This window comes from Fukomys damarensis, unplaced genomic scaffold, assembly GCF_012274545.1.
Source record: "Fukomys damarensis isolate Sample0158 unplaced genomic scaffold, DMR_v1.0_HiC HiC_scaffold_24, whole genome shotgun sequence".
In the NCBI taxonomy this organism is placed as follows: domain Eukaryota; kingdom Metazoa; phylum Chordata; class Mammalia; order Rodentia; family Bathyergidae; genus Fukomys; species Fukomys damarensis.
The window spans coordinates 46,280,005-46,291,287 of NW_022900936.1; the positions used below are offsets into that span (position 1 = coordinate 46,280,005).

General features: G+C 38.3%; 1 protein-coding gene across 4 annotated transcripts in view; it reads left to right on the top strand.

Moving 5' to 3' along the window:
* Positions 1–5,709: 5,709 nt before the first annotated feature.
* Positions 5,710–11,283, top strand: part of Cep97 (centrosomal protein 97) — a 21,989-nt gene continuing 16,415 nt past the window's right edge. For 2 of the 4 annotated variants that reach the window (XM_010614653.3, XM_010614671.3), the window contains exons 1-4: positions 5,712–5,939; positions 8,450–8,592; positions 9,191–9,349; positions 10,498–10,599. In XM_010614653.3, coding sequence (XP_010612955.1) covers positions 5,747–5,939; positions 8,450–8,592; positions 9,191–9,349; positions 10,498–10,599 — 597 coding nt within the window. In that variant the 5' untranslated portion in view covers positions 5,712–5,746. Of the gene's footprint in view, positions 5,940–6,168; positions 6,303–8,449; positions 8,593–9,190; positions 9,350–10,497; positions 10,600–11,283 lie in introns of those variants that run through there. The other 2 variants (XM_010614660.3, XM_010614678.3) reach the window with 2 other exon arrangements.

Consider the following 11,283-nt stretch of genomic DNA (forward strand, 5'->3'; position numbering starts at 1 on the left):
AGGGGATTGAGATAGACTAGGTAGGTTTAGGGTTAATATAAAAATTGTGTGTCCCTGTAAATTCTGAAAATTAGTTTAGTTACTCTTGTTTTGGCATCTCAGTCTTCAAGGGGATTGAGATAGACTAGGTAGGTTTAGGGTTAATAAATAAACATTGTAGTATAGACACTCCAAGTGATTAATTGTAACTGTACTGTATCCCTAAAATGTACCAATAAACTCAATAAAATTAAAAAAAAAAAAGCTGGCAATTGTGTGTCCCTGTAAATTCTGAAAATTAGTTTAGTTACTCTTGTTTTGGCATCTCAGTCTTCAAGGGGATTGAGATAGACTAGGTAGGTTTAGGGTTAATAAATAAACATTGTAGTATAGACACTCCTTAAGTGATTAAAATGCCTACCTACAGAGCTCAGCAGGGATCTGAGCTAAATGAAGGCAGAGATGCTAAACTTTATCTTGCTTTTAGTTACCTATTGGATCTGTTGGCCCAGCTTTTAGATCCGTTATAACATGTGGCAATGACCACTTGAAATGTGGGTAGTCATCACTGAAGACTATAAATGTAAAACAGGAATTTCAAAGACTTAGTTAAAAATAAAGACTGCAAGGGGCAGGAATTTAGTTTAGTAGTTCAGTGGCACCATACCTGCCTTGCAAGTACAAGGACCTGAGTTCAATCCCCAGTCCAAAAAAAGACTGCAAAAATATTTTATTAATTTTTGATATTTGTTGAGAGGCTAATATTTGGAATGTATGCAGTCAAATACATTATTAATATGTTTCTTTGTATTTAAAATATGACTATTAGAAAACTGAAGGTTTCATATGTTACACATATTTCTGTTGGACAGTGTGACCTTAACAATAATAAAAAAACCACTACTTTTTATTGAGTTTCTGCTAGACAGTTTTGTCTGTCTTCCTTTCTTCCTCCTTTCTTTCCTTTCCCTTTCTTTTATTTCTTTCCCTCTTTTCTTCTTCTTCCTCGTCTCCTCTCTTCCTCTTTTCTTCCTACTCTTTCTCCTCTCTCTCTGTCTCTCTCTCCCTCTCCCTCCCCTTCCCTCTCTCTTTTTCTTTGCTGAGAATCAAATCCAGGGCATTCATACACCACCCCAGCCCTTTTATTTTTCAGGCAGCATCTTTCTACTTGCCTACTTCCCCTGTCTCAGCCTCCCAAATTGCTGAGATTACAAGCATTTTGGGTTTCTAACATGATTTAATTGAATGGGTTGGGCATTACTATTATTGCCATTTAACAGAGTGCAGAGCATAGAGTTTATATTGCAAGTCCAAGCTCATACACCTAGTTAAGTGACAGCACTGATCTCTTCCATGGACTTTCTTTGGAGCCTGATGCTTGCTCATTCAGTGTGCTAACTTCCCTCTGTATTTGGGTCTCCATGGTTCAGCAATTAAAATTTTCCACACTTTCCCCTGTATTTGTTTTAAAAAGAGGGATGATAGAGCCGGGCATGGTAGCCCACGCCTGTAATCCCAGCACTCTGGAGGCTGAGGCAGGAGGATCGCTGCAAGTTCGAGACCAGCCTGAGCTCCATAGTGAGTTCCAGGTCAGTCTCAACTACATAGTGAGATCCTGTCTCAAAAAACCAAAAAATAAACAAACAAAAAAATTGGATGATAGCAGGGCATTGTGGACAATGCCTGCAATCATAGCACTGAGGAGGCTGAGCCAGGAGAATTGAGAGTTCTAGAACAACCTGGAATACACAGTGATACTGTCTCCTCCCACATGCACACCCTCAATCTAGGGCCACAGTGTATTTCCTGTATTGCAACTTGCTGAAAAATAAACCTTACATGTTGGATTTCTGTCCATTAACCAGATGTGCTAGCTGGTACCTAGCAAAGCAACATCACCATTCCTACTCTGATTCAAATCTAATTGTTCACAGGCATATTCTTCAACTTGCAGTTTATTGCCAGTATCATGCATTTCATGTTACAGTTTCTCTTGGGCCCCTTATTAGTCATAGACATCCTAAAAATAATTTCTTATCTGCTGACATTATAGAAAACATTTTAGTTCATTTTCTTTTAAAATGTAATATCTTAACCCAAGTTTGATCCTCGGTACCAAAACAAACAAACAAACAAACAAACACAAAAACAAAACCAAAATGTAGTATTTTAAATAGGCAGATACATTCATATGATAGAAAATTATATAAATGTGTTCAGTGAAAAGTTTCTAACCTCATCAATTTACTTCTTATTCCCATCCTTTCATGGCGCTACACTGCTTCTTATGAACACAGTGAGGCAGTGGCCAGAGAAATTAAATGTGCAGCTAATAATATTTATAATTAAATTATTAAAAAGGTTAGTATATTGAAAAGGCTATGGTCACATGAATTTAAAATTATATCTGTCAAAAAATGAGAAGCAAGACCTGTCATGTAAAGGTACAGGATCCCAGTAATGAATGTAACTGTACTATATACCTAGAATGTACCAATAAATTCAATTAAAAATGAAAAAAATAAAATTATATCTGTCATTGGGTAAATTATCTCTTAATTAGGTTGCCAGAAATTAGCAAATTAAATACAAATACAAGGCTAGGCATGGTGACACATGCCTGTAAATCTATGCTAATGCAGGAGGATCACAAGTTCAAGCCCAGCCTGCACAACTTAATAGGAACCTGTTTCAAAATACAAGATAAAAATAAAATGGATGGTGATGTAGTTCAGTATAAAGGTTATGGGTTCATTCATCAATACCATAAATAGGTAAATAAGTAAACAAATATAAGATACCCGGTTGAATTTAAATTTCAGATAAACTCTTTTTTTAAAAAGTTTAAGTAGAAATAAGTCCACAGCATTACATGTACCTATTTCAAGTACTGCGCAGGATATTCACTGCAATTTATAGGACTATTCAGGGTACATATACAATTATTTGTTTGGGCTGGGGATTTAGCTCAGTGATTCCGCCACCTGCCTCGAAAGCACAAGGTCCTGAGTTTGATCTCTGGTACCAAAAAAAAAAAAAATTTAAAAAAGAAAAACACCTTCATTTTGTAAACTGCACCATGCACAAATATTGTTCCAGTTTATCTTCCTAGTCTCTTACCTTTGTGGTAGCTAAACAGTTGTATAATAATTCCCCTGAAACCTTTCTGTTGAAAGTCACATCTACTATCACAAGTGTCTCCTTCCTGCCACTGTTCTAATTTCTAATTCACCCTTTTCTTATGAGCAGTCTTAACTTTTCTAGAATACAAGTTTAATTGTGTCAAACCCTCAAAATATCAAGTAAAAATTATTGGAGTAAATGGTGAGAAATAAGGTAAGGCTGGTTTATGGTTGGCCTTGAAAAGTTGAATTGCAAGTGGGAAGTTTTGGAAGAGGGACTAATACAATAAAAAGGCACTGTTTAACTTAGATCATGCCTGTAACAGTGGGCATATGAATTAGAGGTGGCAGATGGGAGTTAGGGAGAACAGCTGTTGGTGATCAGGTATCCTGTGCCCACAGAAATGAGTCTTTTTTTTAGATCCCAGGCCTGCTAGAGTAACACTACCTTACTGAGAGGCTTAAAATTTTGTCTAGTAGAATACTTTAATTTGTTCAGAACTTTTTTGGATTTAACCTATATACTAAATGAGGCAATTTAAAAGGTAGTTTGATTTTAGATGTATGAGGTGTGATTTTTAGAAAAGGTGAATTGTCATTAATCCCCTTCAATGACACTTAGCTCATTGTTCTTACCACTTTCACAGAAGTTCTGGAAGTCCTCTTTGGTGTCTTTATGAGGTATGATTAAAAAAATACAGTGAATGCTGCTGTTGAGTGCCATCCAACAAAAAGGCATGCTCATAGAACATTTCAGTGTGTCCTCATTCACCTTATTCACCAGATTTGGCACTGTGAAACTTCTGGCTCTTTCACAAAGTCAAAATGATCATGAAAAGTAAAAGTTTTGAATCAATTTAGGATATCAAGGTAGCCACAATAGAACAACTAAAGACATGAAAGAGGATTTCCAGAACTACTTCAGAACGTCATAAGAAGAATAAGCTAAGGGTGTTCAAACTGAAAAGGATCAATGGCAATGTATCTTTTACTATACAAAAATTTTAATTTAAACATTCACCATATTTTTCAATCACACCTATAAAATATATGAAGTACAAAAGAAGTTCTGTGCTGCGATTGTGTAGTGCTGCTGGGTCACTTGGCCATAAAGGACCTTGCCCAGGAGCATCTGGCCATTCTCTTTAAGAGTCAAGATTATACTTAGTTATTCCTGTAAAAGGGAGTCCTTCCACCCTTTTCTTGGGATCCCAGGACAGGTGAACCACACAAAAGTCTGTTTCAGCTATTGCTGGATATGTTATGGGCTGAGGTGTGGGGAAAGGTGATTGGGGTTTAAATAAGAGCATATTGAGGGAGTTAAGCCTGGGAGTCCCTTGGTTTCAAATATGCCCATATTTCACTATAGCATGCATAGCTCCATGATAAATCTGTGCTATTCCCAAAGAAACACCATTTTTCTTGGGTGAGTCTCTCTGCTTTTAGGTTCATACAGAGAACAGGGATTACCAGGAGGCAATAGGTTTCCTTTGTTATACACATAAGACTGTGTGCTCTACAGGTAAAGGATCTTCTGGCAAATGGGAAAGTAATCCTTATTTTCTCTTCAGAAATAGAAAATTGTCTTCTGATTAAACTAGCAGGAAATGGAAAAGGAGGTGGGGTAGAGGGAGAGGAAGACAAAAGGAGAGAGAGGGGAAGAGGGAAAGAGAGAAGAAGCAGAGAGGAAGAGAGAGGGAAAGAAGGAGAGAGGGAGAGAGGTTACGAATAGAATAATGTGCCTGAAAATCTAAAACTTGTTATTGGATTTCCCCAAATTATCAGAGTCTTTGGAGATTGCAATTCAGGAAGGGGAGAAACGGGGGAGTTGGTAGTAGAAAGTGGAAGATCCTGTTGTACATTTGTGGTATGGGCAGGTTTGTTTCTCACATCCTGTGAGCAAAGCTTCATTATCACCCACCTTCACCAGCAGTGGTGCCATCATCTTTTCTTTCACTTACACTCGAGCTGTTTAGAGTCTACTTTTAAACTCTGGCTCAAGGCCACTTCTATCAAGTCTCCTCTGACAATTATAGTTTTCATTTCTTTCTTCATTTATTGAAATCTTATTGAGTTTATAATTACATTCATACCATTTTGCATGTAATAGTTATATCAAAAGTGTGATCCTTCAACTTTCCTTCAACTGGATAGCATAACTGCTGAGTTTGGAGATTTGACTTTTTAATCTTTTTTTGAATATTCTGAGGAAGATTCTGGGCTCATATTTATTAAATATTTTCCAAGGTCAAAACTTGGTAAATATGGAAGAACAACCACTTAAAAATACGGTATACAAATTTTTACTCCAGCATTCTTTAAATCCTTTTAATTAGCTAAAATTTTCAAATAAGACATTTCCATTTTTATTATCTCAACAAGATCGCTCAGTCCTTCCTATAGCAGATCTGAAACCTTTCAACTTACCCAGAATTGTCAAAAGGGGCATCGTCTAGAGATTTCTAGCAATGAACTGTCAAATTTGATTTGCTAAGGTTAAGTAATGTTCTTATAGCGTCCCGTTGATAAAAGTATCAAATTTCACAGACACCTGAACAGGGAGTGAAATGATCATCTAACAATGTAGTTCGCTTACCTATCAAATAGGGTAGCTGACTAAGCTCCCAGAGCTCACTACCGCTCAGATGCTAGGCAGGGGTCACATCATTAGGCAGCCAATTGGGTCGTCAGCTGTGGTGCCTCCTGGGAGTTGTAGTTTCTGGCTCCTCCCGCCGACTCCAAGCTCCACAGAGCGTAGGAGGACGGTTGCCTGGTTGTCTTACCAAGCGGCAAGTATGGCGGTGGCGCGCGCCGACTCGGCTTTGCCTCCCGGAGAAGGTAAGGCAGTCTCCACCCCTGAGTACCCAGATTTACTCCATGGAACCAAATTAAATAGTTGCCTGGCGGAGAGAAGAAGGCTGGACCCTGAGGGGCAGTTGTAGACCAGCTCTTTTGATACGGAGCTGGGGGCGTCGCGGAGGCGCGCTTCCTTCTGGGAGTTGTAGTCCCTGCGTGCTGTCCAACTCCGCAGCTGCGCCGAGACCGCCCGGCCCGAGACTTCAGCCCCCAGGAGTATTCGCGATATCCAGTGCCCCCAGTCCCGCGCTCCCTATCCTGTCGGGGCGTTGGGTTTTGACCTTCTTGAACATTTACTTGGAGGCATGCCTAGGGGAAATCCGCAGTCTTTCTCCTGCGCTTCAGGTGTCCCCTTCCTCTTCAGTTCCTAGAACGTTCAGGAAGCATTTCCTCAGACTCACTCCATTGACCCAACTCTGCCTTGTAGTGGCTAAAATCTCGGGGTGAACCAGAGCCCACGCTTTTCTGCCCTTTTTTTAAGGGGTATGGGTGCTTCAGCGACCCGGAGACATCTCGGGGGCGCGGGACCGGGAGCTCCTTTTGTTTTGGTTACGGCACAGAGGTTCGGTAGTTGCCGTCTGGATGGGGAAAAGGGCAGGAGTCGAGGCTCCTCTTCCCCTAAGTCAGAAGCTGATTACCTGGGAACCTTAAATTCTTGAGGGAGGAATGTGTCGGTAGTTACAAGAGATCTGTCAACCTTTTAAAATAGTGTTAGAAGGATGGGTGTACTTTTCTGGATTACCACAGTTTTCGTCAGATTTTCAGAGGCGCTCCCTCACATGCTAAGCGCCATTAAAAGATTGAAAGACGTTGAAGCTCACACAGAGAGCAATCTTACCTAATTATTTCCCGCAACAGCCCTAATCTGGGTATAAATTTAACATTGGCAGTTCCTCTGGCCCCGCCCCCCTCGATAGTTGCTTTTCTTAAACCCCACCTCTCTCACCCATCTGGGCAATAACGGCAGTTAACATTTGTAGAGCCACTTTTTATGATCCAAATGATGTTTTGAGGTTGTTTTTTTTTTCCTTTTTCTCTTTTTATTTTTTTACATTATCTCATTTTCCTGTTTAGTACTTGTGTAGTATAAAAGAGGTCTTAACCATCATCCGGGTCGTGCAGAGTGGAAAAGTGAGCTCAGAAGAGAACTGTAATTTGTCCAGGAACGTTCAGGAAGCATTTCCTCAGACTCACTCCATTGACCCAACTCTGCCTTGTAGTGGCTAAAATCTCGGGGTGAACCAGAGCCCACGCTTTTCTTCCCTGTTCTGCAGCCCGGATCCGGCGATTGGGGCTGACAGTGCATAGCTAACATTTGTAGAGCCACTTTTTATGATCCAAATGATGTTTTGAGGTTGTTTTTTTTTTTTCCTTTTTCTCTTTTTACATTATCTCATTTTCCTGTTTAGTACTTGTGTAGTATAAAAGAGGTCTTAACCATCATCCGGGTCGTGCAGAGTGGAAAAGTGAGCTCAGAAGAGAACTGTAATTTGTCCAGGAAACTGCAATGGCTAAGTGATAGAGCCAGGATCTGAACGTCTCTTGTTACTGGAGCGCTTTATTGAGTGCTACGTGGCAAGATTCGGGTTAAGTGCTGTTATGTGTTATCTCTTTTAATCTTCGCATCAATCTAGTGAAATAGGTGTTACTCTATTTTATATATGAATTGATTAAAGTATACTTCGTCAAAATGGTTTGGGCACTTTAGGATGTACCTGTCATTAGTTATAAGCAAATTGATCTCTATCAAAAGTTCAGTTCAAGTTTTAAAATGCCATTGTTACTTAGACATAAAATAATGGAAGTGAATATTTAGATATGAACAATTCCAAAGTATTACTTCATACAGACTTGACTAAAATATCACAGATCTAGTTGTAATTTGATATTTCTGAGGAAAATGAGTATTTGAATCTGGTTATTTAGAACTCAAGATTGATTTAGTTCTAAAATCTTTTTTTTTGTTGTTGTTGTTTTTTGAGACAGGGTCTCACTATGTATTTGAGACTGACTTGGAACTCACTATGTAGACCAGGGTGGTTGCGAACTCACAGCGACTCTCCTGCCTCAGACTCCCAAGTGCTGGGACTACAGGCGTGTGCCACCATGCCCAGCCTTAGTTTTAAAATCTTGATATTGATTGTGTTCTAGTATTTTCTAACTGATAGAGATTTCATTAGTATAATTGAATTTCTACACTTAGCTTTTATATTTGTATTTTCTTTTTTTGTTTTTGTTTGTTTTGTTTTTTTTTTGTACCGGGGATCAAACTCAGGTCCTTGAGCTTGTGAGGCAGGCGTGGGAACAACTGAGCTAAATTCCTGGCCCCTTCTTTTTATTTTTTTGAGGCAGGGTCTTTTTTTGTAGTTCAGGCTGGCCTCAAACTCAAGGTGATCCTCCTGTCTCAGCCTTCTGAGGCTGGGATTACAGGCATGTGCCACCACACCCAGCTTATATTTGTCTTTTCTAACAAATCCTCTTGTCTTTTCAAGGATCTGTGGTCAATTGGTCAGGGCAAGGACTACAGAAATTGAGTCCAAACTTACCATGCGAAGCTGATATTCACACCTTGATTTTGGATAAAAATCAGATTATTAAATTGGAAAATCTGGAAAAATGCAAACAATTAATACAGGTGGGTGTTACTATCTGGGAAATAGTTATATAGGATTAATTCATTATTAAAATAATAAAATACCCCTACAGAAAGTACCTCTGAAGGCCTGAAAAGGAGTAAATGTTGCCTTAAACTTTTACATGGCAATTTCTCCTGAAGATAAACATATGTGCTATTTGGACTAGAAAAAAGCATTGTTGAAGAAAGAAGACATTTTATGTTGGAAAAATAGTGTGTTGCTACTTTTTACCTCATGTTGAGGGTAAGGAGTTCATTTATTTATGAAGTGTTTTTTAGTTCTCTTTTATATGCCTGGCACTATTGTAAGATTTTGAGTAACATTATGAGGACCCCATTTTTGTGGTGCTTATATTCCCCCTTGTTGTAGTAAAGGATCTTTAATACCTAGTAGCAAAAGGTCTGATCAGTCAGCTTTGTGTATTTTCAGTTGCTTAGAACAACAAAATACAGGTAGTCATACTGTGGATAATGGATTTAGGTAATAAATGTGAAAAGTATAAGTTGTGTTTGCTTGTTTAGGAAATGTTCAGCTTTTTAAAGTTTTGTACCCATATACTATATTGTTCCGGGGAATAATGATATGTTTCCTTTCCAGTTGTCAGTGGCTAATAATCGGCTGGTACGGATGATGGGTGTGGCCAAACTTACCCAACTCCGTGTATTAAATTTGCCTCATAATAGCATTGGCTATGTGGAAGGGCTAAAGGAACTAATACATTTGGAATGGCTGAATTTGGCAGGAAATAATCTCAAGGTAATTTTTTTTGTAATTAAAAACATTATAAATCTGTTTTCTGTTTAAGAAGAAAGAAATTCAAGCAATATATAAATAAGTAGAAAAAAAATGGAAGTCCATTTCCACTCCCTGGGGATAATCTCTTAACTTTTTTTTTGTGGTACTGGGGATTGAACTCAGGACCTTGTGATTGCCAGGCAGGCACCGTGCCACTGAGCTAAATCCCCAGCAAAAACAAAGTTACTGAGTTGTTTTTTTTTTTTCCTTCATGAATCAAACTTGGGACCTTGTACTTGGGAGGCAGGCAGGGCGCCACTGAGCTAAATCCCTGGCCATTCTCTAACATAATTTTGAAAAATCCCATTTTGAAGCACATAATACAGTATAGTATTCTTTTAAACATGAACAAAGAATCTATATTATACTTAGGAAAAAAGTAGGTCAAACAATAGAATGTGAGGAGAAAAACAGTATCTTGCTGAATTAAACTTTAAGTAAATGTTTAATGGTATAATGAGAAGCAGATCTGGACCCTAGTCCTGGTTTTACCTCTTAGTGACTAGATTATTGTGGGTTAGTTAATAAGTTATATTTGTGTCTTAGGTTTTGATATGACAGTGAGGAGACTAGATTAAATGATTGTAATAGCTGCCTTTTATTGAGAAATTAATTTATTCTAGATACCCGTCTAAGCACCTAATCTATATTAACTCATTCAGTGTTATGACAGCCTAGGTGGTAGATATACTGGTAGTTATTTTGCCCATTATATATATACAGGATAAAACTAAAGCACAGAGAAGTTAAATAATTTGCCCAAAGTCCCACATCTAGGACAGTGTAGAGTCAGGACTTAAATCCAGGCTGTTTGGCTTCATTTTAAACTTGTAAACTCTGTTCTATACCAGCTGTCATGTCACTGAAATTCTTCAGGCCGTAAATATCTAGGAAGATATGAACTTCTTGATAGTGCTATACTATTAGAAGGATAATGGTTGTGGAAGCTTATGACATGATAGTTTACTAGCATTACCTCCCTTTTCTCTTGTTCAGCTTTGCTTCTAAGAATAATGAGAGGAGGCAGGAGACCTTGTAGGTAGAAGAAAGTAGGGAAGAATTTAATTTTTTATTTTTAGTAACTTAATATGATAATTTTCTTGTGGTAGGCAATGGAACACATCAACAGCTGCACGGCTCTACAGCACCTAGATTTATCAGATAATAACATACACCAGATAGGTGATCTATCTAAATTGATATCCTTGAAGGTAAGCATGTTTTCTGTCACTTATGAAATTTTATTCCAAAATACCAAGAGAAAGTCATGTGACTGGCCTAAAATCTTACTGTGTATGAAGAACACATTATTTTATATAAAAGAATTCTCTGAGATTAGCAAATATTGAGTATGGAACTTTTTGTTATTAGTTTCTTTAAAAACAAAAACCAAAAAATAGTCTTAGTATGTTTCCCAGGCTGGTCTGAACCCTTGTGCTCAAATGATCATCTTCTCTCAGCCTCCCAAATCCTGGGACTACAGGTGTGTGCCACCACACCTGGCTTTGTTATTAGTTTCTATCGCTGATTTGTTTTATGTAAAACTGCTCATTGTATAGTTAAGATCAAATCTTACTTACCATCCACTGAACAGGATTTAATTCCTTTCTCATTCAACACAATGTTAATGACTTTGGTCATATAACATGCTTGAGTATAACCGGTCCTGATCTTAGGGGTTTTTTTGTTGTTGGTGATGGTGGAGGTTGTTGATTTTTTTGGTTCTTGTTTTGTTTTGTTTTGGAGATAGGGTGTCACTGTGTTGCATAGTATGGTCTTGAACTCCTGGCCTCAGGTGCTCTTCCCTCCTCAGCCTTTCAAGTAGCAGAGAATGCTGTGTTCCTGGGATTATAGACACATGTCTTGCTAAATCTTTTTTTTTTTTTTTTTTTTTT